General features: G+C 43.8%; 1 protein-coding gene across 1 annotated transcript in view; it reads left to right on the top strand.

Moving 5' to 3' along the window:
* The first annotated feature begins 7,921 nt into the window (after nt 1-7,921).
* The window catches only part of LOC117394205 (ryanodine receptor 1-like), a 117,077-nt gene continuing 97,797 nt past the window's right edge, over nt 7,922-27,201 (top strand). The window contains exons 1-10 of the mRNA XM_059005159.1: nt 7,922-8,187; nt 16,958-17,077; nt 17,595-17,699; nt 19,763-19,783; nt 22,153-22,227; nt 23,157-23,235; nt 23,506-23,618; nt 25,304-25,403; nt 26,117-26,213; nt 27,111-27,185. Of these exons, the coding sequence (XP_058861142.1) occupies nt 8,140-8,187; nt 16,958-17,077; nt 17,595-17,699; nt 19,763-19,783; nt 22,153-22,227; nt 23,157-23,235; nt 23,506-23,618; nt 25,304-25,403; nt 26,117-26,213; nt 27,111-27,185 (833 nt within the window). The 5' untranslated portion in view covers nt 7,922-8,139. The remainder of the gene's footprint in view (nt 8,188-16,957; nt 17,078-17,594; nt 17,700-19,762; nt 19,784-22,152; nt 22,228-23,156; nt 23,236-23,505; nt 23,619-25,303; nt 25,404-26,116; nt 26,214-27,110; nt 27,186-27,201) is intronic.

Raw genomic sequence — 27,201 nt, forward strand, 5'->3', positions numbered from 1 at the left:
AAATAGAGGAACTCACACACACACACTGACACACACACACACCCACACCCACTGACCCCCCCCCCCACACACACACTGACACATACACACACACACACACACTGACACACCCACCCACACACACTGACACACACACACACACCCACTGACCCCCCCCCACACACACACACACTGACACATACACACACACACACACACACACACACTGACACACCCACCCACACCCACTGACACACACACACACCCACACCCACTGACCCCCCCCCACACACACACACTGACACACACACACACTGACACACACACACACACACCCCCACACCCACTGACCCCCCCCCCCCACACACACACACACTGACACACACTGACACACCCACACACACTGACACGCACACACACACACACACACTCACACCCACACACACACACACACACTGAGACACACACACCCACACTACAAGATTGATAGAGGAACTACACACACAGACTTGCTGATAAAGAGACCTTGAGCAAGTCACTTCACCTCCTTGTGCTCCGTCTTTCCAGTGAGACGTAGTTGTAAGTACCTCTGCAGCTGATGCATAGTTCACACACCCTAGTCTGTGTAAGTCTCCTTGGATAAAGGCGTCTGCTAAATAAACAAATAATAATAATAACTCACACGCAAGCAGACACAGGTATTTTAATGCTCTAAATAGAGACAGAACTTAATTGCTATCTCCTGCCACAGTATTTTTTCCCCCAAATGCTTTCCCCCCATGGTTATTACACTATGCATTTACCATAGTTTGCCCTGGTTTTAATACTAACTCTCCCTATCCTCTCTGCCTTCTCCCTCCGTCCCCCCTTCCATTTCTCTCTAGCCTCTTCCCCCTCTACCCCTCACCCTCTCCTCCATTTCCCTGTCTCCTCTCCCCCCTCTACCCCTCCCCCCGCTCCCCTCTCCCTCTCACAGTCATCGGCCCCCCCAGACACAAAGAGCACATCTCTGGGTGTTTGTCCCAGATGCACAAAAATAAGGAGTTCCTTGTTAGTGGAGCTGTGATGCAGCCAGGCAAAACACAGCAGCCTGCCAATGCTGATAATCCCTTATTACAGTAACGTTGCAGTCCAGTCGTACCCCCCCCACCCCCACTCCCACCCCCCCCGCAGTTTTTCCTATGGTTACACTCTGCACTCACTTCAACAGTGGTGTAGTGGTAACAAACAGAAAAAACGAGAAGTGGTTAAACTATTCTTTCTGGTGTTCCAGGCAGACTCTGCAGGTGTGCAGAGATGCCCTTAGTGGGTTACAGTAGGCACATGTCGGTGGTGATGGTCAAGCAGAACTGTGGTTTATTTTTTAATATGCTTTACCAGACCTCTCTGTGCTTTACCAGACCTCTCTGTGCTTTACAATGCTTGCCTATGCATTACCAGACCTATCTGTGCTTTACAATGCTTGCCTATGCTTTACCAGACCTCTCTGTGCTTTACAATGCTTCCCTATGCTTTACCATACCTCTCTGTGATTTACAATGCTTGCCTGTGCTTTACCAGACCTCTCTGTGCTTTACAATGCTTGCCTATGCTTCACCATACCTCTCTGTGCTTTACAATGCTTCCCTATGCTTTACCAGACCTCTCTGTGCTTTACAATGCTTCCCTATGCTTTACCAGACCTCTCTGTGCTTTACAATGCTTGCCTATGCTTTACCAGACCTCTCTGTGCTTTACAATGCTTCCCTATGCTTTACCAGACCTCTCTGTGCTTTACCAGACCTCTCTGTGCTTTACAATGCTTCCCTATGCTTTACCAGACCTCTCTGTGCTTCACAATGCTTCCCTATGCTTTACCAGACCTCTCTGTGCTTCACAATGCTTCCCTATGCTTTACCAGGCCTCTCTGTGCTTTACAATGCTTCCCTATGCTTTACCAGACCTCTCTGTGCTTTACAATGCTTCCCTATGCTTTACCACACCTCTCTGTGCTTTACAATGCTTCCCTATGCTTTACCAGACCTCTCTGTGCTTTACAATGCTTCCCTATGCTTTACCACACCTCTCTGTGCTTTACAATGCTTCCCTATGCTTTACCAGACCTCTCTGTGCTTCACAATGCTTCCCTATGCTTTACCAGACCTCTGTGCTTTACAATGCTTCCCTATGCTTTACCAGACCTCTCTGTGCTTTACAATGCTTCCCTATGCTTTACCAGACCTCTCTGTGCTTTACAATGCTTCCCTATGCTTTACCATACCTCTCTGTGCTTTACAATGCTTCCCTATGCTTTACCAGACCTCTCTGTGCTTTACAATGCTTCCCTATGCTTTACCAGACCTCTCTGTGCTTTACAATGCTTCCCTATGCTTTACCATGCCTCTCTGTGCTTTACAATGCTTCCCTATGCTTTACCAGACCTCTCTGTGCTTTACAATGCTTCCCTATGCTTTACCAGACCTCTCTGTGCTTTACAATGCTTCCCTATGCTTTACCATACCTCTCTGTGCTTTACAATGCTTCCCTATGCTTTACCAGACCTCTCTGTGCTTTACAATGCTTCCCTATGCTTTACCAGACCTCTCTGTGCTTTACAATGCTTCCCTATGCTTTACCAGACCTCTCTGTGCTTTACAATGCTTCCCTATGCTTTACCACACCTCTCTGTGCTTTACAATGCTTCCCTATGCTTTACCAGACCTCTCTGTGCTTTACAATGCTTCCCTATGCTTTACCACACCTCTCTGTGCTTTACAATGCTTCCCTATGCTTTACCACACCTCTCTGTGCTTTACAATGCTTCCCTATGCTTTACCAGACCTCTCTGTGCTTTACAATGCTTCCCTGTGCTTTACCAGACCTCTCTGTGCTTTACAATGCTTCCCTATGCTTTACCACACCTCTCTGTGCTTTACAATGCTTCCCTATGCTTTACCAGACCTCTCTGTGCTTTACAATGCTTCCCTATGCTTTACCACACCTCTCTGTGCTTTACAATGCTTCCCTATGCTTTACCACACCTCTCTGTGCTTTACAATGCTTCCCTATGCTTTACCAGACCTCTCTGTGCTTTACAATGCTTCCCTATGCTTTACCAGACCTCTCTGTGCTTTACAATGCTTCCCTATGCTTTACCAGACCTCTCTGTGCTTTACAATGCTTCCCTATGCTTTACCAGACTTCTCTGTGCTTTACAATGCTTTCATTTTCTTATTACTGTATTAGGTGTCGGCTTTTAAAGACGTCGACATTTTAGTTTAGAGATGACTCCTTTGCCCCGTTTATTTATTATATATATATATATATATCCTCCCTCGCTCAGTCACGACCAGTCATTTTCACACTCAGTACAGTGAGCGGCGCGTCCACTTTCCTAACAAAACGGTGTGAAAACAGCCCCCTCGAATACTACAGTTAACATTAACATCTCCTCGCACACCAACTGTCTTAAAAACGCCTAAAAATATATTTATTTATTTATTTATTTATTTTTGTGACAGAAGTGGAAAATGTTTTCCGAGGGTTTTTATAAAGCGAGTCGTGTCTCTGCATGTTGATTTGATTACATGAATCAGGCTTTCCAAAACCATTTTGCGACCTATTCATTTTTTTTTTTATTTTATTTATTTTTAAATCTTACCCTTTCGAAACCCATGCATGAGATGAACGCGTCCAAAGCCTTGCTCGCGAATACGTTGAAATGGTTTAAGCATCCCAGAATCACGGCTAAATAAAGCTTCAATTAATTAGATACAGTAAAGACAAGTTTGCTATAAAGATATTTTCTAATTGTGTTTTATTATTCTTTAATAGAGCGCCTGTCTGTCTTAAAACTTAATAACGAATATTTCAAGTTTCGTTGTTTAAATGAAAACACACATACTAGATGTGCATATATAATTAGTTTGCTTTTGGTAGCTTATTGCTTACATTTTTATTTACATATATTTTAAAAGTTGTGTTCTTATTTTGACGTTTTTGTTTTTCTTTCTGAATGCGCAGTAGTCGATTTCGCGGGCTTGGCAAGATTTGTTTATCGATGTAGTTTTTAACTTTTTTTATTTTTATGATAATAATAATAATAATAATAATAATAATAATAATAATAATAATAATAATAATAATAATAATAATAATAATAATAATAATAAAAACAGAAGTTTATAGCGGTTTGAAGACGGGGAAACCGTCCTCCACAATCTCAAATCAGCCGGGATAAAACATTAAAAACTGGAGAAATTGTATCGTCGACGCGCATCGACATAGGGAGGAATTCTCAAAGGTATTCATTGATTTATTTTAAAAAAAACACGTTAATCGAGACCCTTTCTTTATATACTCTATGTGTATATATAGTAGCGATCTCGGTTAAAGCAGACAGGCGCATCCACACACAGGCGGAGGCCGGGCGCGAATCCGGGGCCTCTCGCACTAAAGCATAGCGCCGATACCGCTGTACAAAAGAGCCGGCTCCTTTGCAAGGATATCGTTGTTTTTTTTGTTTTTTTGTGGGTTCAGGTTAATATTTCTTCAAATTCTGCAGGCTAGGCTGGTCCAGCTTTAGCGTTGGAGCCGCCCGCTTTGTTTACACACCACTGCTGTGTAAACAACGAGGAAACGGCCCCCTATGCGCAAGGTGTAAATAATACCCGACTGTTTACACAACCATGTTAATGCCGGGCAGTATTATTTCACTGTGTAACTTAAGCATTATTTACAGTTTTCTTTCTATCATAAATAGGGGTATGAACAATGCAGTGGCTTTATTTTATACATATATAACTTCCTTGTACTGAAATTCCAGCAGCGACCAGATCTGTTGTTATTATTATTATTATTATTATTATTATTATTATTATTATTATTATTATTATTAATTTGTCATTTATCCACAGTGACTTCCATAGACCGTGATGCATCACGATGCATATCGTGATATGCAGGTTGAGTTACGATACGCGTCGCGATACACGCCATGGTTCTGATTGGCTACGTCTATGATGGCTCTTCAGATCAATGGACCTTTCGGGAGGCTATCTCGAATTGAGAGCGTTCTCTCTAGTTTTTTTTCGCACTCTTTGTATGAAGCGGTCCAGCAGGTTTGTGTGTGTGCTTGGGCAGTTTCTGTGTTTTCATAACACTGCGCCCAGGTCACTGAAGAAGTGAACCGTGTTATGGTTTGTTGTTGTTGATGATGATGATGATGATACTGTACATAAACCACATGGTGTGACTGAGGCACGGGTTCCAGGGTAGGGGTGTGTGTCTCTCTGTGTGTCTGTGTGTGTGTGTGTCTCTCTCTGTGCATGTATGTGTGTGTGCAGGGATGGAAATAAGACTCCCATTGCATAGCAGTTTGATCCATTCCTGGTTTTACTGTGTTTTATAAGACACACCTGAGCTTGTTACCTGCACACACTGCGGCTAATCAAGCTGGAATTGGTCAAACTGCTATATATTGGGAGTCTTATTTCCACCCATGGTGTGTGTCTCTGTGTTTGTGTCACAATCTTTTAATTTCATTTTTAGAAGGTTTTTTGAAAATATCTTTGTGAATTTTATGGGATATAAGAAACTGCCCTGCCAAGACTTTGAAAAAGCAAAAAGCATGCATAATGAAACAAAGCAGAGATAGGAAACTTAACATGGTAAAGGTGCACATGCAGTGTCCCTAGGGGTTATAGTCTTTTGTTTCATATAAAATAACTCTTTTTTTTTTTTTTAACTTTTCTCTCTTTCTTGCTAGTTTTTGTTTTGGCGGTGAGCTCCACTGCCGCAGTGCTTCATTCCAGCACTAGAGGGCGATGTGGCGCAGTAAGTACTAAATGAATTCCCATTGAGACACAGACACATTGAGACACAGACACACTCACACACACAGAGACACATACACACACACACAGACAGAGACACACACACACAGAGACACAGACACACATGTGTGCTCCTGTGCGTGTGCGTGCGTGTGTGTGTGTGCGCTCCTGTGCGTGTGTGTGCGTGCGTGTGTGTGTGTGTGCTGCCGTGCATGTGTGTGTGTGTGCGCTCCTGTGCGTGTGTGTGTGTGTGTGTGATGAAACAGCTGTTTCTCTAGATTACACCAGCAGGAAATCTGTCACTTACTGTAAAGGGAACTCAGAGGAATTGAGCAAAACCTTCTGAGGTACTTCCCCTTTCCTCTCTCTCTCTCTCTCTCTCTCTCTCTCTCTCTCTCTCTCTCTCTCTCTCTCTCTCTCTCTCTCTCGCTCTCTCTCTCTCTCTCTCTCTCTCAAATTAAAATTAAAATTAAAAAAATAAAGGTAATAAGTAATCATGATATTTAGATGTGCTCAGTGGTTAGATAAAGAAAGCGCTGGGCTGCAGTGTGGGATGCAGTGGGTTTGAGTAGCTCAGTGGTTAGAGAAAGTGGTGGGCTGCAGCATGGAATGCAGTAGGTTTGAGTAGCTCAGTGGTTAGAGAAAGTGCTGGGCTGCAGTGTGGAATGCAGTGGGTTTTAGTAGCTCAGTGGTTAGAGAAAGTGCTGGGCTGCAGCGTGGAATGCAGTGGGTTTGAGTAGCTCAGTGGTTAGAGAAAGTGCTGGGCTGCAGTGTGGAATGCAGTGGGTTTGAGTAGCTCAGTGGTTAGAGAAAGGGCTGGGCTGCAGTGTGGAAGGCAGTGGGTTTGTAAAACACATTTTAGCAAGTGAAACATTCTAGAAGCACCAAGTCCTTACTCCCGTGTGGTCTGGCCATTATTTGTTGGGAGACAGTGCCTTCTGGTGGCGAAACGGGGAATGGCAGGAGTGAGATGTCACAAGAGATTTTTCTGAAAACTACAAATGCCAGCGTGCCTTGCAGCTACTGCCGGGGTTCTGAGCATGCTCAGTGAAGTTTCCTGCTGTTTTTTTTTGTGTGAGCTTCAAACCTGCCCTTCTGGTGCGGTGGTTGCTATGGGTGACAGAGAGAGGGAGAGGAATGAGAGATGAGAAGTAGATGGAGATTGTGGAGGTAAGCAATCGATAGCATATACCTGTGCAGAATGCACGGAACACGCATTGTGTGTGTGTGTGTGTGTGTGTGTGTGCATGTCAGTGCATGTGTGTGTGTGAAGTGGGAGGGGGTGGGGGGTAGGTATGACCTTGCCAAATTTAGCACCCCTCTTTCTTCGACCTCCTCTATACTCGTCTGCTTGGTAGATTTGTTGAGATGTGAGATGCATTTTGTATTGAAGTAGACAGACTTGTGTACTTCCTAACAGAGTCATATAGAAAAGTACTTGGAAGAGGGGGGGGAAGGTTGGGGATGGTGCCTAAATATCTAGAACACAGCACACATTCAAATTCAAGGTACTCTCTTCAAAGAAAAATATCTAAACAGCGAGTATATTAACATGGCATTATTTATGATTGATTGATTAATGATGTGTTTAATCTTGGAGGTCTTTTACCAGTTTTGAAAAGGTTTGCAATTATCTTAATTGTTCGTTTTGCGATTTACTCAGACGGGAGTGAATGGGAGCCACGACCACACTGTCTTATAACCTGTTCTGTGGTATAAAAGGGAAGCAATGTATTGCATGTTTTGGCGATTCGATCTTAAGAGATCATAGACCTATGCAACGCAGGCTAGATTGGCCGTCTTTAGATGCGTAAGCACCAGCGCCATCTAGTGCACAGCTACTGTACTGCCAGCAGAACTAATGTTTGCTTCCATGTGCAGTTACTGTGCAGTTACAGCCGTGGCAATGGAGAGGGGGGGGGCGGATGCTACTGACATGTTTGGGCGGGGTTACCACGACCAAGGGGGTGGAGTTAGCTTAGAGGGGGAGGGGTCTGATCAAAGGGGGAGTGGTCACTATCCCAATGTTCGATTTTCCGAGCTGTTTCTTGTGGATGTGTGACTGAGATCGGAGCTGCCTAGTCACTCCCTGCAGAGAGAGAGAGAGAGAGAGAGAGAGAGAGAGAGAGAGAGAGAGAGAGAGAGAGAGAGAGAGAGAGAGAGAGAGAGAAAAGCTGAGGGGTTGAGTGTGCAGCACACAAACACAGAGAGATATAGAGAAGAGGACATTGATTTACAGACACATACAGAGAGAGGTAGAGAGAGACTGAGGGGTAGATAGAGAGAGAGAGAGAGAGAGGGGGGATTTGAATTACCTCGAAGTTGGACAGGTTAAACTTGGCAGAAGATGGCTGAGGGAGGGGAGGGTGAGGAGGAGATCCAGTTTCTCCGGACGGTGAGTACCATCTCGCTCCTCTTCAAGGTTTTGAAACCACTGTACCGTCTGGGACCTTGTTGTGAGAGCCTGGATAAAATCTGATGAAACAGTTTATACTTGGCACTTCAAGGTGATTGTGTCTAATGCAGATATGGGTTGAGTTGTGAGTTAGTGAGAGTGGAGTTATATATTATATATGATTGTATGCATACAAACAGCCTAAGTATTAAATGCAAGTCTGTGATAAAGTAACAATACTACTACTACTGCTGCTAATAATAATAATAATAATAATAATAATAATAATAATAATAATAATAATAATAATAATAATAATAATTGCTATTTGTAAACTGCAGTATATTTTTAACTCAGGTCACTGAGTCGCTTGACCGTTTATTAGTGCAGTAATAATAATAATAATAATAATAATAATAATAATAATAATAATAATGGTGACCAGCACAGAGTAACTCGTGGTGCCTCTCTTAAAAACTTGTGAGTTTTTAAACTTCTTAGCCTTGGGCATTTGTAGATGGTTTCTCAATATCGACTAGCACATTATAACCCAGCCGGAAAATATCTTAATGTATCATTTTGTTTTAATTTGCAGTGAATATGTAAATATTAGACATTGGATTTTGGACCCCCCCCTCCCCCCCCCCCCCTCAAACTTCAGCCCCTCTCTGATTGTTGGTAAATGACTAGCATTCCTGGAAAGGGATCGATTTCACCGACCTCAATTCCTTCAGAGATCCCCAGCTCGGGGGACACAGAGTTGTGCTCCAGTTTTTTTTTTTTTTTTTTGCAAGAAACATCTAGAAGGTCGACAAGGGAGACGTTTTTTTTTTTTAATGAAATTCTGACTGGTTCCGATTTATATAAACTGGATCTGATTCCGATTTATATAAACTGGATCTGATTCCGATTTATATAAACTGGATCAGATTCCGATTTATATAAACTGGATCTGATTCTGATTTATATAAACTGGATCAGATTCCGATTTATATAAACTGGATCTGATTCTGATTTATATAAACTGGATCAGATTCCGATTTATATAAACTGGAACTGATTCTGATTTATATAAACTGGAACTGATTCTGATTTATATAAACTGGTGTATGTTTTTAACTCTGGGATGGTGGTGACAGTCACTAAGCCGTTGTGTATTAGTGTGTGTGTCTCCGTGTGTGTCTGTGTGTGTGTGTGTGTGTCAGTGCCTGTGTGTGTGTGTCTGTTTGTGTGCGTGTGTGTGCGTGTGTGTGTGTGTGTGTCAGTGCCTGTGTGTGTGTGTGTGTGTGTGTGTGTGTGTGTGTGTGTGTGTGCGTGTGTGTGTGTGTGTGATAATTAGCCACCATATATATATATATATATATATATATATATATATATATATATATATATGTACACGCAGTGAACCTCTTTGAAACTTGCATTGTCTTTTATAGTTGGTTTAGTATCCATTCCTCTCTTAATTCACTATATAATAATGTATTGTTATATATTTTATATTATTATTAAATATTATATAGTATGCATTATATATATATTTTTTTAAATATGTAGTATACATTATTCTATTTTTATGTGGGGAGCTGCAGATTCTTTTTTTAGTTGTCTACTAAAATTGGCACAGTGAGGGAGGGAGGCTCTGGAGAGACACAGAGTGCCCTAAATTCGTTATCCAGCACTTATTCCGAGGGGGGTGGGGAGGCAAGTTTGTATGACTCTCTCTGTGTGTGTGTGTGGAGGAATAACCAGAGGATTTACTGCCCAGGCAAAGTTGTGACTTCACTGTAGCGTGCAGCGGGTAGGATTGTAGTGTTTGAAGATCTGTATTTTGACTGGTTGCTGACCCCACCCCAGGCATGAAGTTAGTGAACAGAATTCAAAGGTGACATTGATTGACGGCGCCTGAGTTCTGCGGGGAGCTCCATTTGAATAATGGGTTCGCTGCAGCACAATTAGGGAGAGAATAAAAAGGCAGGGGTGGGCAGCCACATCACTGACGGGTGAGAGCAGGGTCTAAACTCGCTGCCTCTCTGCACTTTGAAAGAATGTGAGAAAGACAGGTGCAGCGTCCAAAAATAAAGAAATTGCTGGGATGGGAACGCTGTGTGTGTGGTCTTCCCAGAGTGAGGGGAATGCTTCACAATGCTTCCCTATGCTTTACCAGACCTCTCTGTGCTTCACAATGCTTGCCTATGCTTTACCAGACCTCTCTGTGCTTTTACAATGCTTCCCTATGCTTTACCAGACCTCTCTGTGCTTTTACAATGCTTCCCTATGCTTTACCAGACCTCTCTGTGCTTCACAATGCTTCCCTATGCTTTACCAGACCTCTCTGTGCTTCACAATGCTTGCCTATGCTTTACTATACCTCTCTGTGCTTTTACAATGCTTCCCTATGCTTTACCAGACCTCTCTGTGCTTTACAATGCTTCACTATGCTTTACCAGACCTCTCTGTGCTTTACAATGCTTCCCTATGCTTTACCATACCTCTCTGTGCTTCACAATGCTTCCCTATGCTTTACCAGACCTCTCTGTGCTTTACAATGCTTCCCTATGCTTTACCAGACCTCTCTGTGCTTTACAATGCTTCCCTATGCTTTACCATACCTCTCTGTGCTTTACAATGCTTCCCTGTGCTTTACCAGACCTCTCTGTGCTTTACAATGCTTCCCTATGCTTTACCAGACCTCTCTGTGGTAAATTCATAAATTCAATGGCAAACGTTTCCACTAGAAGTCTTTCTCAGTGTCTTCAATAGAAACTCTAAAAGAAACTTCATAAATTCAATGGCAAACGTTTCCACTAGAAGTCTTTCTAAGTGTCTTCAATAGAAACTCTAAAAGAAACTTCATAAATTCAATGGCAAACGTTTCCACTAGAAGTCTTTCTCAGTGTTTTCAATAGAAACTCTAAAAGAAACTTCATAAATTCAATGGCAAACGTTTCCACTAGAAGTCTTTCTCAGCGTCTTCAATAGAAACTCTAAAAGAAACTTCATAAATTCAATGGCAAACGTTTCCACTAGAAGTCTTTCTCAGTGTCTTCAATAGAAACTCTAAAAGAAACTTCATAAATTCAATGGCAAACGTTTCCACTAGAAGTCTTTCTAAGTGTCTTCAATAGAAACTCTAAAAGAAACTTCATAAATTCAATGGCAAACGTTTCCACTAGAAGTCTTTCTCAGCGTCTTCAATTCGGCAGTTAAGTAACAAGTTGAAGACACTAAGAAAGACTTATAGTGGAAACGTTTGTCATTGAATTTATTAAGTTTCTTTTAGTTATTTCTAACTCAATTGCTGTCAGTTTTTCTTTAAGTATGTGGACAACTTCAAATCAGTATGTAATTCAGTATGTTAACAGAACATTATTCAGCAGGTTTCATTCGACATTATGAAGCAAAATGTATTAATTCTACAGGGCGATGCAAAACCTTTGGCCACAGCTGTACACACACAATCTTTTAGCTTCATGCAAACAGGTTTCCTCCATTTCTTTCTGAACTACAAAGGAATCCCCCTAGGACTGACATGCAGCAGCAGGGGGACATAGATACCATATGCAAGAGGTTTTAGCAAAACAGGTATTATAACATTGTGCAAGAAACATGTAGCTCACACTTTCAACAAGAGGGCTTTCGGAATTCTGGAATATCAAATATATTGCAGAGCGGTTAAGGCCCTCGCTGGAGGTGGGCGTGGTCACAGTTTCGCGACCCAGCCTCCACACAATTGAGATGAGCATCCTTCACGCGATAGCATCCCAGAGCACGGTACAGAGTTAAAAACAAAACCAGAGAGCTCATACATACAACCAGTTATATAAAAGCACATTCAAAAACTTAAAATAATCCAATATTTCAACCGGAATTGAGTTCCACAACCATGACGCGTAACGTCAAGAAACTGCGACGGCAGCTGTTTTTAAGATGGCTTTTTTTGACCAACTAAAAGTTCAAAAGCACCCTTTATGTAAAGAAGTTATTAAGTTGGTGATGTAGCCATACTAACACGCAGCAGTGCGGAATTTAGAAACTCTACAATGAACGTAAGGAATTCATTGTCTTTTTCAACGTCTTTCGAAAAACTTGTCGTCGAATTTATCAAGGTTCTTTTAGTGCCTCTGGGAAAAAAAAATAATGAAATTCAACGATGAGCTTTCCGACTTTGCTGCAGCTGCTGAGAGAGCGCATTCCCGGTTTAAATTTAGATGGTTGAGCTAAAAAACATTCTGCACCCCTCTCCTTCCTCCCAATTCTCCCTGCCCCCTCTCCCAGCACCCCATACCCACTGCCTCTCAACCCAGCCCAATCTTTACACTCCCAGTTCCACCAGTTCTTGAAGTGGGTGACACAGCAGTCTGATCCATTCCTGGTTTCACTATGAGCTTAATAAGACACACACCGGAGCTTGTTACCTACACACACTGGGGTTAAGCAAGCTGTCAGTAAAACCCGGAATGGAATGGGTCAAACTGCTGCAGTAGGAGTCTTATTTCCATCGCTGGTGCTATTTAGAAGGGCGCTGTATTGGATAAGCTGAAGTTGTTGTTGTGAATTGGTTCATGTTTGTCATTCCTTGCGCTGTACAATGCAGCATGCCACTGTAAATAGCTCTGCAGCAGGTGCTCAATGACAGCACTGCTGACACACATTTGCATAGCAGTTTTGCAACTTTCTAAAGCTTTTCCCATGGTTATACTATGCTTTACCATACCTCTCTGTGCTTTACAATGCTTCCCTATGCTTTACCAGACCTCTCTGTGCTTTACAATGCTTCCCTATTCTTTACCAGACCTCTCTGTGCTTTACAATGCTTCTCTATGCTTTACCATACCTCTCTGTGCTTTTACAATGCTTCCCTATGCTTTACCAGACCTCTCTGTGCTTTTACAATGCTTCCCTATGCTTTACCAGACCTCTCTGTGCTTCACAATGCTTCCCTATGCTTTACCAGACCTCTCTGTGCTTCACAATGCTTGCCTATGCTTTACTATACCTCTCTGTGCTTTTACAATGCTTCCCTATGCTTTACCAGACCTCTCTGTGCTTTACAATGCTTCACTATGCTTTACCAGACCTCTCTGTGCTTTACAATGCTTCCCTATGCTTTACCATACCTCTCTGTGCTTCACAATGCTTCCCTATGCTTTACCAGACCTCTCTGTGCTTTACAATGCTTCCCTATGCTTTACCAGACCTCTCTGTGCTTTACAATGCTTCCCTATGCTTTACCATACCTCTCTGTGCTTTACAATGCTTCCCTGTGCTTTACCAGACCTCTCTGTGCTTTACAATGCTTCCCTATGCTTTACCAGACCTCTCTGTGGTAAATTCATAAATTCAATGGCAAACGTTTCCACTAGAAGTCTTTCTCAGTGTCTTCAATAGAAACTCTAAAAGAAACTTCATAAATTCAATGGCAAACGTTTCCACTAGAAGTCTTTCTAAGTGTCTTCAATAGAAACTCTAAAAGAAACTTCATAAATTCAATGGCAAACGTTTCCACTAGAAGTCTTTCTCAGTGTTTTCAATAGAAACTCTAAAAGAAACTTCATAAATTCAATGGCAAACGTTTCCACTAGAAGTCTTTCTCAGCGTCTTCAATAGAAACTCTAAAAGAAACTTCATAAATTCAATGGCAAACGTTTCCACTAGAAGTCTTTCTCAGTGTCTTCAATAGAAACTCTAAAAGAAACTTCATAAATTCAATGGCAAACGTTTCCACTAGAAGTCTTTCTAAGTGTCTTCAATAGAAACTCTAAAAGAAACTTCATAAATTCAATGGCAAACGTTTCCACTAGAAGTCTTTCTCAGCGTCTTCAATTCGGCAGATAAGTAACAAGTTGAAGACACTAAGAAAGACTTATAGTGGAAACGTTTGTCATTGAATTTATTAAGTTTCTTTTAGTTATTTCTAACTCAATTGCTGTCAGTTTTTCTTTAAGTATGTGGACAACTTCAAAGCAGTATGTAATTCAGTATGTTAACAGAACATTATTCAGCAGGTTTCATTCGACATTATGAAGCAAAATGTATTAATTCTACAGGGCGATGCAAAACCTTTGGCCACAGCTGTACACACACAATCTTTTAGCTTCATGCAAACAGGTTTCCTCCATTTCTTTCTGAACTACAAAGGAATCCCCCTAGGACTGACATGCAGCAGCAGGGGGACATAGATACCATATGCAAGAGGTTTTAGCAAAACAGGTATTATAACATTGTGCAAGAAACATGTAGCTCACACTTTCAACAAGAGGGCTTTCGGAATTCTGGAATATCAAATATATTGCAGAGCGGTTAAGGTGCTCGCTGGAGGTGGGCGTGGTCACAGTTTCACGACCCAGCCTCCACACAATTGAGATGAGCATCCTTCACGCGATAGCATCCCAGAGCACGGTACAGAGTTAAAAACAAAACCAGAGAGCTCATACATACAACCAGTTATATAAAAGCACATTCAGAAACTTAAAATAATCCAATATTTCAACCGGAATTGAGTTCCACAACCATGACGCGTAACGTCAAGAAACTGCGACGGCAGCTGTTTTTAAGATGGCTTTTTTTGACCAACTAAAAGTTCAAAAGCACCCTTTATGTAAAGAAGTTATTAAGTTGGTGATGTAGCCATACTAACACGCAGCAGTGCGGAATTTAGAAACTCTACAATGAACGTAAGGAATTCATCGTCTTTTTCAACGTCTTTCGAAAAACTTGTCGTCGAATTTATCAAGGTTCTTTTAGTGCCTCTGGGAAAAAAAAAAATAATGAAATTCAACGATGAGCTTTCCGACTTTGCTGCAGCTGCTGAGAGAGCGCATTCCCGGTTTAAATTTAGATGGTTGAGCTAAAAAACATTCTGCACCCCTCTCCTTCCTCCCAATTCTCCCTGCCCCCTCTCCCAGCACCCCATACCCCCTGCCTCTCAACCCAGCCCAATCTTTACACTCCCAGTTCCACCAGGGCTTGAAGTGGGTGACACAGCAGTCTGATCCATTCCTGGTTTCACTATGAGCTTAATAAGACACACACCGGAGCTTGTTACCTACACACACTGGGGTTAAGCAAGCTGTCAGTAAAACCCGGAATGGAATGGGTCAAACTCCTGCAGTAGGAGTCTTATTTCCATCGCTGGTGCTATTTAGAAGGGCGCTGTATTGGATAAGCTGAAGTTGTTGTTGTGAATTGGTTCATGTTTGTCATTCCTTGCGCTGTACAATGCAGCATGCCACTGTAAATAGCTCTGCAGCAGGTGCTCAATGACAGCACTGCTGACACACATTTGCATAGCAGTTTTGCAACTTTCTAAAGCTTTTCCCATGGTTATACTATGCTTTACCATACCTCTCTGTGCTTTACAATGCTTCCCTATGCTTTACCAGACCTCTCTGTGCTTTACAATGCTTCCCTATGCTTTACCAGACCTCTCTGTGCTTTACAATGCTTCTCTATGCTTTACCATACCTCTCTGTGCTTTACAATGCTTCCCTATGCTTTACCATACCTCTCTGTGCTTTACAATGCTTCCCTATGCTTTACCGGGCCTCTCTGTGCTTTACAATGCTTCCCTATGCTTTACCAGACCTCTCTGTGATTTACAATTCTTCCCTATGCTTTACCAGACCTCTCTGTGCTTTGCAATGCTTGCCTATGCTTTACCATACCTCTCTGTGCTTTACAATGCTTCCCTATGCTTTACCAGACCTCTCTGTGCTTTACAATGCTTCCCTATGCTTTACCATACCTCTCTGTGCTTTACAATGCTTCCCTATGCTTTACCATACCTCTCTGTGCTTTACAATGCTTCCCTATGCTTTACCACACCTCTCTGTGCTTTACAATGCTTGCCTATGCTTTACCATACCTCTCTGTGCTTTACAATGCTTCCCTATGCTTTACCATACCTCTCTGTGCTATGCTTCCCTATGCTTTACCAGACCTCTCTGTGCTTTACAATGCTTCCCTATGCTTTACCAGACCTCTCTGTGCTTTACAATGCTTCCCTATGCTTTACCAGACCTCTCTGTGCTATATTACACTCTTCTGTGCTTTTAGGGCAGGGAGCTTTTCTAAGGGACAGCCTTACCTTCTCTTTGTTTCCAGAGTTATCTTGCCAGACAGACCGACAGCAACAGCTGTGAATGTGCCTGCCTGCCATCTCAGCGTGCACAAGAACACAAGAGGGGAATAGTGGGGGTGTTTTATTGGAGTGTTTAGACTTTCAACACAGCCATGGAGCCTTACATTGACAGACAGTGACGTGTGTGTGTGTGTGTGTGAGTGTATGTGTGGGTGTGTGTGTGTGAGCGTGTCTTTGTGTCTCGGTGTGTGTGCGTCACTGTCGGGGGTTGGAGTGATTCTATTGCAGTGCAATATGAGGTTTGTAATATATATATAGATTTTATGACCCCTGGTCAACTCTGATCCCTGGTCAACGTTACCTCTCATTTAACCAAAAAAGTATAAACCTCTCTTAGTTTAATCCATTAAACACAGATCGAGTAAAACTTCGATTATCTGAACCCCGCTTATCCAAACCCCTCTGTTATCTGAACAGCCCCTTGTATGTAAAAATAATCTGTAAAAAAAATAATGTAATTGTATGTAAAAATAATGTGATATCTTGTAACAATTGTAAGTCGCCCTGGATAAGGGCGTCTGCTAAGAAATAAATAATAATTCTAGGTGATGCTAAACGTTTGTCCGGAGCTGTAGATCCTATATTTTGTCTTGAGGATCCTTTACTGTTTCCTGTCTGTGTTGTTGCCAGGGTGACGAGGTGGTGCTTCAGTGCACAGCGTCTGTCCTGAAGGAGCAGATCAAGCTGTGTCTCACCGCTGAAGGATTCGGAAACCGACTGTGCTTCCTGGAACCCACGTCCAACGCTCAGGTAAGGGGGGCGGGGCGGGGCGGGGCGGGGCAGGGGGGGGGGGGGCGGTTTGCTCTTTTTTCATATGAATAATTTATTTGGGCAGCAGTGTGGAGTAGTGGTTAGGGCTCTGGACTCTTGACCAGAGGGTTGTGGGTTCAATCCCCAGTGGGGGACACTGCTGTTGTACCCTTGAGCAAGGTACTTTACCTAGATTGCTCCAGTAAAAACCCAACTGTATAAATGGGTAATTGTATGTAAAAATAATATGATATCTGTATAATGTGAAATAATGTATAATGTGATATCTTGTAACAATTGTAAGTCGCCCTGGATAAGGGCGTCTGCTAAGAAATTAATAATAATTTGGCAGACGCCTTTATCAATGCAAGCTTAATGTATCATCTAGTGTAGTTTACAGTAAGTGCAAATAATGCTGCTACCAAAATACAATCTGAATGGGGGGTGCAGCCAGTTAAGTGACGGTATCACTTTGTTGTCAGGAGGTGATGAAACTCTGCGTTTTTCTGTTTTCCAGAATGTTCCCCCGGATTTGGCTATCTGTTCCTTTTTCCTGGAGCAGTCGCTGTCCGTGCGAGCCCTGCAGGAAATGCTGGCGAATACTGTGGAAATGGGCAACGAGGTAGGGAGAGGGAGAGGGGGAGAAGGGGAGAGGGGAAAGGGTGAAGGGGGAATGGAGAGAGGGAGAGGGGAGATGGGAGAGGATGAAGGGGAATGGTCAGAGGAGATGGATGGGAGGGGAGATTGGGGAGATGGAGGAAATGGGGGAGAGGTAGAAGGGAAAGGGTGAAGGGGGAATGGAGGCGAAGGGATTGGGAGAAAGGAGATGGAGGAGAGGGGAGATGGGAGATGGAGGAGAACGGAGATGGTAGACGAGAGGAGAAGGAAAAGAGCAAAGGGAGATGGGTGAGAGGGGAGTAGCGAAAATAGGAGGGGAAAGATGATAGAGACATTGAACAGGATGAAATAAGTTCATCTGATCATACTTTGCAAGCCTGTTTCTTAAAAAAAAAGGGGGATCTTCGAGAGAGGAGGAAGCGAGGGGCTGCGGTTGAAAGATTCAGTTGCAGGAATAATGGCTGCTATTTAGTATTTCCATTTTGCTCAAACAGTTAGCCTTTGCAGCCAGCTGGTCACTGTGATGTCACTGGTGATGTCACTGGCCAGTGTTGCTTCCCTTTGCCTTGCAAAATGGCAGCTGCCTCACCTGCTCATAAGACAGGAGAGAGCAAGACCTGTAAATAAATCGACTTGAGATTAGCACAATGCTTCCCATCTCAGAGACTTCCAGAGGTAAAAATAAATCATTAATAATAATAATAATAATAATAATAATAATAACAATAACAATAATAATAATAATAATAATAATAATAATAATAGACTCTTTCATGACAAAAGGGACGAAGACCTGATCATGAATGGAGGGGTGGGCTGACACTTGCTCCCGTAATTGTCTTTAAGAAGTATTTATTAAATAAATCTGTTTGTCAAAAGCTGACTGGAAGTGGGTTTTCCTCTCATCCGGGGGGCTGGCGTTTTTAATGTGAAAAATTCCCTTCCAATCGGCTTAACTGCTGTTGCTTGGTACTCCGTTGTAAAGGTGAGGGAAGGACGAGTTAATTTATTAATAATAATAATAATAATAATAATAATAATAATAATAATAATAATAATAATAATAATATATTTTTATACCGCCTTTCTTAGTGGACCACCACCACAAAGCACTTTACAGAGGCAGGCTGTGAACTGTGCATTATATGCAGCGTCACTTCCAATGGGACGTTGGTTTAACATCTCATCCGCAGGACGGAGCACCGGGATTAATTAACAAGTCTCTGAGAGGAAGTGTGCTTCTCAAAAGTCTCTAGGAGGGGCGGGGCTAGGAAGTCCCCCATTTTGCTGAGTGAGCGATTTATGCTGGATTCACAACACAGACACACACGCACACGTGCAAGGCCACTCTCAGCCAATCACAGAGCCAGATTTCAGATCACACAAATTCTGCATGCATTGACTGTACGCAGGGTCGAGTTGATTTCTGTTTTCTTAATTTCCAATTCCATTTCCAATTCCTTTTTAAAATCCATTCCCAAATCCAGTTCCTTCGAAGGAATTCAAATTAATATTTTAAAGACATAATAATTGCTACGATTGTTCATTTTGAAGCCAATTTTAATTGACTAACAAACTTAAGAAACAGCGACTTCAATGGCAGTCATTTGTTGACGCCACTGTGGCAAGAAGCTCATTTTAACACAATACTGCGGATTGCAAATTCTGAAATTTTTCAGTGATGTGTGGGAATTGCAATTGGAATTTGGAACTGATTTTAAAATGGAATTGGAATTTGGAACTGATTTTAAAATGGAATTGGAATTTTGAATTTGTTTTAAAATGGAATTGGAATTTGGAACTGATTTTAAAATGGAATTGGAATTTGGAACTGATTTTAAAATGGAATTGGAATTTTGAATTTGTTTTAAAATGGAATTGGAATTTGGAATTCATTTTGAAATGGAATTGGAATTGACCCCTGCTTGCACCCAGATCCCTTCCTTACAAGCTGCGCTGCGTGAATCCAGCACTTGCTGTTGTTGTCAGTTTGTAGATTTTTGCAGAGTTCTCTGATTTAACCATGTGTTGCCTCTCATTTCTCTCCTGCTCCCCTGCCCACGCTAGACGCTCGATTTGGACAAATGGGTACGTCATTGCTGCTGCATTTTGATCTGTCGTGTCCCCCTTCAACCAACCCCACCCCTCCTCATCCTGACCCGACCCCAACCTCTACCCCCAAATCCCTCTTTCTAATCCCTCTTGCCGCTCTAAAAAAAACCCCCTCCCTTTCCAAAACCCCCTTTCCTTCTCAATACTGTCTTTAATCCCTCACCCCAGTGGAATTACTTCCTGTCCTTTCTCATCCGTCTCTTTATCTCTTCCCCACGCTCCCCACTGCATGACTTCCACCTTCTTCTCATTCTCAGTCAAGGCATAAACTACCCCTACCCCCCCTCACCCCTCTACCCCCTTACCCCTCTCTCCCCCTTTACTGTGTTTAAGGAGGTTTGGTTCTCGTACCTACTATGGGGGTTTCTCACTAGCGGGGTATTTATGGGAATCTGAACAGAAGTTTTGAAAAAATCCATTTTCTCACCTCTTATTTGCACTAGCAACATTATTATCACTGCTTCCTCTCAGCGTATGTGTTTCTCCTGTTAAACATGTTACACGGTAAAGCCTATTAAAATATGGCAAGCCAGTTCACATCTCAGAATTGTACGCGTGTTACGCTGGCATCAGTATTGTCAACTCATCAGCCACTAGGAGGAGAGCTATTGTAAGCTAGGCAAAATCATTCAGCTTTATCTCTGCACATGATTTGAAAAAACTAAAATAAAAAAAGCCCTTAATGTAATAAATCCTGGACTGAACTCACCCATGTAGAAATGAATATAATAATAATAATAATAATAATAATAATAATAATAATAATAATAATAATAATAATAATAATAATAATATTCAAATCATGGGATCTTGTGTCAAGGTAAGATTATATCTAGCGATAAAAACTGATATGTGATTATATTATTATTTATTTCTTAGCAGACGCCCTTATCCAGGGCGACAAGATATCGCATTATTTTTACATACAATTCCCCATTTATACAGTTGGGTTTTTACTGGAGCAATCTAGGTAAAGTACCTTGCTCAAGGGTGCAGCAGCAGTGTCCCCCCACCTGGGATTGAACCCACGACACTCCGGTCAAGAGTCCAGAGCCCTAACCACTACTCCACACTGCTGCAGAGTACTGTACAGGGTGCTGTGCAATGCAGACTGAAATCCACTCCACAGACAGGCTTACTGGCCGACCCTGAGTGGGTGAAATTCAGCTTTTATCTTGAACTACCCTGTACTGTTTTTTATACACTGTATAATTAAAATAAGAACAATCAAACATTAAACAGCTAGATTTCATGTGACGTCATTTCCATCTGACACAAGCCATCTCATACATAGAACTACAGTATATATTAAAGATAGATACACAAAAGCTATCTATCTGTCTGTCTGTCTGTCTGTCTGTCTGTCTGTCTTTCTATCTAACTCTGTCTGTCTGTCCTGTCTCTGTCTGTCTGTCTTACTTTGTATCTGGCTGTTTATCTGTCTGTCTGTCTGTCTGTCTGTCTGTCTGTCTGTCTGTCTGTCTATCTAACTGTCTGTCTTTCTATCTAACTCTGTCTGTCTGTCCTGTCTCTGTCTGTCTGTCTGTCTGTCTGTCTTACTTTGTATCTGGCTGTTTATCTGTCTGTCTGTCTGTCTGTCTGTCTATATAACTGTCTGTCTGTCTGTCTTTCTATCTAACTCTGTCTGTCTGTCCTGTCTCTGTCTGTCTGTCTGTCTGTCTGTCTGTTTGTCTGTCTTACTTTGTATCTGGCTGTTTGTCTGTCAGTCTGTCTGTCTGTCTGTCTATCTATCTAACTGTCTGTCTGTCTGTCTTTCTATCTAACTGTGTCTGTCTGTCCTGTCTCTGTCTGTCTGTCTGTCTGTCTGTCTGTCTATCTATCTAACTTTGTATCTAGCTGTTTTTCTGTCTGTCTGTCTGTCTATCCAACTCTGTCTGTCTGTCTGTCTGTCTGTCTGTCTGTCTGTCTGTCTGTCTATCTAGCTATCTCTGTCTGTCTGTCTGTCTGTCTGTCTTTCTATCTGTCTTCCTGTCTGTCTGTCTCTCTATCGATCTCTCTATTTCAGGAATATTACAAGTGTATTACAGGTATATTGCAGATATATTTCACATTTCAAAGGAGTAAACCCCACTACTTTAGATTTTCAAGCCATTCTCAATTATTATTTTCTCAGCTGGCCGCAGTTTCACAAAAAATCTGTCCATTATCCATTAAAAACAAAGGGGTTTTCATCACAAAAGGTCTTGTTTTAACACTGGTGGGTGGGTGGGTGGATGAAGGCCCGTGGGATTCAGTCCTGCATGGAAGTGGCTTGTGTCGGCCGTCTCTCTCGTGGGATTGGTGTGGAAGCTGACTGTCTCTCTTTTCCTCTCCCCTGGTCCCAGTCCTCACAGGGAGGAGGTCACCGGACTCTGCTGTACGGACACGCTATCCTGCTCCGACACTACCACAGCAGCATGGTGAGCAGCACGCTGCTTTAGTACTGAGCTCAATGTGTATACAGTGCGGCTCATTCTGCAGAGAGGCTGAAATCACTTACAAGAGTTTCGACTGTCTTTCACAAGACATCGACGCTGACTTGAAGACACTGAGAAAGACTTCTAGTGGAAACGTTTGCCATTTAATTTATTAAGTTGCTTTCAGTGTTTCTATTGAAGACACTGAGAAAGACTTCTAGTGGAAACGTTTGCCATTGAATTTACACTGAAGACACTGAGAAAGACTTCTAGTGGAAACGTTTGCCATTGAATTTACACTGAAGACGCTGAGAAAGACTTCTAGTGGAAACGTTTGCCATTGAATTTACACTGAAGACACTGAGAAAGACTTCTAGTGGAAACGTTTGACATTTAATTTATTTAGTTTCTTTTAGTGTTTCTATTGAAGACACTGAGAAAGTCACGTGACGGTCCAGATCGACTCCTTGAATAATGCATGAGAAGATCAAATGGTCATTTAAAATTTTTTTTTTTTTTTTAAAAACTCAAATGAAATGAGACAGGGAGAGTATGTAACTGGTATTCATAGCAGTTGTAAAAAGCATGCATTCTTCATTGAAGAGCGAGTCTGATGAACTGCTGTGAGCTGTGATTGTGTTTTTCTGTTACAATACAAGCTATACGATTAATGACTCTGCTTATCTTTGCACTATTGCACTGCTAATATGCCATTGTAGATATAACTTGCTGCATTCTAGTTCATATTTTAGTAGTATTATTATTTGCACTTACTGTAAACTACATTTCAAAGATGAATCTTGCATTGTAACCCTGTGCTGCCCTGTGAAATGCTGTAAGTCGCCTTGGATAAAGATAAATAAATTAAAATAAATTGGTGTTTCTGACGTGTTTCTCCCTACTTTTCTCCCCTCCTCTCTGTCTCGTTTCAGTACCTAAGCTGCCTGACCACCTCGCGCTCGCTCACGGATAAACTGGCCTTCGACGTCGGACTGCAAGAAGACGCCACGGGTACGTCCGAGCAGGGGTCAGGGGTCACGAATCAGTCTGGCTTGTCACTGTTCCGGACACATTAATACATTGCATGTAACCCTCCCCTGTAGGTGCTGGTGGATTTTATTATAAATTCATTTTTTTAAATTATTTTTGTATTGGAAAGCCCTTTGAAAACAAGTTTTGGGGGGGCGTGCAGGTGGAATGCCTACTCTACACTTGATTGAAATGAATGGACTAGTGACCACACCCACCTTTGCCGTCCCCTGTCCCTCCGTCCCGCTCTAGGTGAAGCCTGCTGGTGGACGATCCACCCTGCGTCCAAGCAGAGGTCAGAAGGTGAGAAGGTCAGGGTCGGTGATGATCTCATTCTTGTCAGTGTGTCTTCTGAGAGATACTTGGTAAGTACAGCCCTGTCCTGCCATTCCACGTTTTAATAAAACACATGTTCCCAGGGTTAGAAACTCACACTAGCCCTGCTGCTGCTGCTGCTGCTGCACCCAGTCCTGGGGTTCAGAGCTCCCCTCAATGAAGTCTATTATTATTAATATTGAAATGATCAGGAGCCAGGAGTTTGAGCAGGGTTAGAAACTCACACTAGCCCTGCTGCTGCTGCTGCTGCTGCACCCAGTCCTGGGGTTCAGAGCTCCCCTCAATGAAGTCTATTATTATTAATATTGAAATGATCAGGAGCCAAGAGTTTGAGCAGGGTTAGAAACTCACACTAGCCCTGCTGCTGCTGCTGCACCCAGTCCTGGGGTTCAGAACTCCCCTCAATGAAGTCTATTATTATTATTAATATTGAAATGATCAGGAGCCAGGAGTTTGCGCAGGGTTAGAAACTCACACTAGCCCTGCTGCTGCTGCTGCTGCACCCAGTCCTGGGGTTCAGAGCTCCCCTCAATGAAGTCTGTTATTATTAATATTGAAATGATCAGGAGTCAGGAGTTTGCGCAGGGTTAGAAACTCACACTAGCCCTGCTGCTGCTGCTGCACCCAGTCCTGGGGTTCAGAGCTCCCCTCAGTGAAGTCTATTATTATTAATAGTGAAATGATCAGGAGCCAGGAGTTTGAGCAGGGTTAGAAACTCACACTAGCCCTGCTGCTGCTGCTGCACCCAGTCCTGGGGTTCAGAGCTCCCCTCAATGAAGTCTATTATTATTAATATTGAAATGATCAGGAGTTTGAGCAGGGTTAGAAACTCACACTAGCCCTGTTGCTACACCTTTTTTTTTTTAACTAATTCAAATTTTACAATATTGGAGCGTTTGTTTAAATTTCGAAAGAATATTCAAACCTGAAAATCCCACGGCACTATATTGATTCTCGTGCCATAATTAAGTTTTGAGCCTCAGTGTGATTGTGACGGCTCTCCTCTCCCTGCTCCTCTCTCCTCTCTCCGCTCCTCTCTCCTCTCCCCACTCCTCTCTCCTCTCTCTGCCCCTCTCTCCTCTCTCCTCTCTCCGCTCCTCTCCCCACTCCTCTCTCCTCTCCCCGCTCCTCTCTCCTCTCTCCGCTCCTCTCTCCTCTCTCCGCTCCTCTCTTCTCTCCCCGCTCCTCTCTCCTCTCTCTGCTCCTCTCTCTCTCCGCTCCTCTCTCCTCTCTCCGCTCCTCTCTCTCTCTGCTCCTCTCTCCTCTCTCCGCTCCTCTCTCTCTCCGCTCCTCTCTCCTCTCTCCGCTCCTCTCTCTCCGCTCCTCTCTTCTCTCCCCGCTCCTCTCTCCTCTCTCTGCTCCTCTCTCTCTCCGCTCCTCTCTCCTCTCTCCGCTCCTCTCTCTCTCTGCTCCTCTCTCCTCTCTCCGCTCCTCTCTCCTCTCTCCTCTCTCCACTCCTCTCTCCTCTCTCCGCTCCTCTCCCCACTCCTCTCTCCTCTCCCCGCTCCTCTCTCCTCTCTCCGCTCCTCTCTCCTCTCTCCGCTCCTCTCTCTCTCCGCTCCTCTCTCCGCTCCTCTCTCTCTCTGCTCCTCTCTCCTCTCTCCGCTCCTCTCTTTCTCCGCTCCTCTCTCCTCTCTCCGCTCCTCTCTCTCTCTGCTCCTCTCTCCTCTCTCCGCTCCTCTCTCCTCTCCCCGCTCCTCTCTTCTCACACCAGCACCTCTCCTATGCCAGCGGGGACCTCATGGTCGACGCCTCCTTCATGCAGACTCTCTGGAACATGAACCCCATCTGCTCTGGCTGTGAGCTGGCAGAAGGTAAAGTAACTAACTGTGTCATCTCATTGTTATTATTAATTAGTCATTTAGCAGACGCTTTTATCCAAAGCGACTTACAGAGACAAGGGGGTGAACTATGCGTCATCAACAACTGCTGCTGCAGAGTCACTTCCAATAGGAGCTCGTTTGTTTTATGTCTCATCCGAAGGACGGAGCACAAGGAGGTTCAGTGACTTGCTCAGGGTCGCACACAGGGAGTCAGTGTTGAAATTGAGCCGACAACCTCCTGGTAACAAGCCCCTTTCTTACCACTGGACCATCAAGCCTCATTCTAGATTTATTCTTGAAACACTGATATTGACTTAACTAAGTGCTACTGTTATCTAATGTTAACTGCTGAAAGCTGAATGCTGTAATTGACGTCAAATTTTGACACGTTTTTGCTCATTAGAAACTGTGATCTTTTTAAGATATTATCAGTTGCTCTGATGAAGACTGAAGGTTCGAAACCTTATCATTTATAGTTCTGTGGCAGATAATAAAGGCTTTTCTAGGACTTCTTTGTGTGCGGTCCACTTCGTTTTTTGCTTGAGGGTATTGTTTCGACAACTCACCAACAGCTAGCGCTGCAGTCTGTGACTGAATAAGGTGAAAGCCACCCATCGTGAAGCAGGGGTGTAGCGATTCATTTCACATAACGGATTGTTAGAAAACGGCTGTATCGTCTGACTGTGGCCCCGTGTCTCCCGCAGGGTTCCTCACTGGAGGCCACGTGCTCAGGCTGTTCCACGGACACATGGACGAGTGCCTGGCCATCTCTGCCTCGGACCAGGGGGAAGAGCAGCGCAGGTGAGCCACCAGGACCTGGGGAACTCGGAGCGTGTGGGGAGGAGGGACTGGGAGTGTGTGGGGAGGAGGGACTGGGAGTGTGTGGGGAGGAGGGACTGGGAGTGTATGGGGAGGGACTGGGAGTGTGTGGGGAGGAGGGACTGGGAGTGTGTGGGGAGGAGGGACTGGGAGTGTGTGGGGAGGACGGACTGGGAGTGTATGGGGAGGGACTGGGAGTGTGTGGGGAGGAGGGACTGGGAGTGTGTGGGCAGGAGGGACTGGGAGTGTATGGGTAGGGACTGGGAGTATGTGGGCAGGAGGGACTGGGAGTGTATGGGGAGGGACTGGGAGTGTGTGGGCAGGAGGGACTGGGAGTGTGTGTGGAGGAGGTACTGGGAGTGTGTGGGGAGGAGGGACTGGGAGTGTGTGGGGAGGACGGACTGGGAGTGTATGGGGAGGGACTGGGAGTGTGTGGAGAGGAGGGACTGGGAGTGTGTGGGGAGGAGGGACTGGGAGTGTGTGGGGAGGAGGGACTGGGAGTGTGTGGGCAGGAGGGACTGGGAGTGTATGGGTAGGGACTGGGAGTATGTGGGCAGGAGGGACTGGGAGTGTATGGGGAGGGACTGGGAGTGTGTGGGGAGGAGGGACTGGGAGTGTGTGTGGAGGAGGTACTGGGAGTGTGTGGGGAGGAGGGACTGGGAGTGTGTGGGGAGGACGGACTGGGAGTGTATGGGGAGGGACTGGGAGTGTGTGGAGAGGAGGGACTGGGAGTGTGTGGGGAGGAGGGACTGGGAGTGTGTGGGGAGGAGGGACTGGGAGTGTGTGTGGAGGAGGTACTGGGCGTGAGAGATAAAGGAGTGAGATATGGAGGAGAGAGATGTCTGGTCTCACTCCTGTTCCCCTTGTGTGTCTCTCCAGGCAAGCGCACTATGAAGGAGGAACCGTGTGTAGCCACGCCCGGTCGCTATGGAGACTGGAGCCCCTGCGAATCAGGTGAGAACAGGAAGAA

This window comes from Acipenser ruthenus, chromosome 30 (assembly GCF_902713425.1).
Source record: "Acipenser ruthenus chromosome 30, fAciRut3.2 maternal haplotype, whole genome shotgun sequence".
Taxonomy (NCBI): Eukaryota; Metazoa; Chordata; class Actinopteri; order Acipenseriformes; family Acipenseridae; genus Acipenser; species Acipenser ruthenus.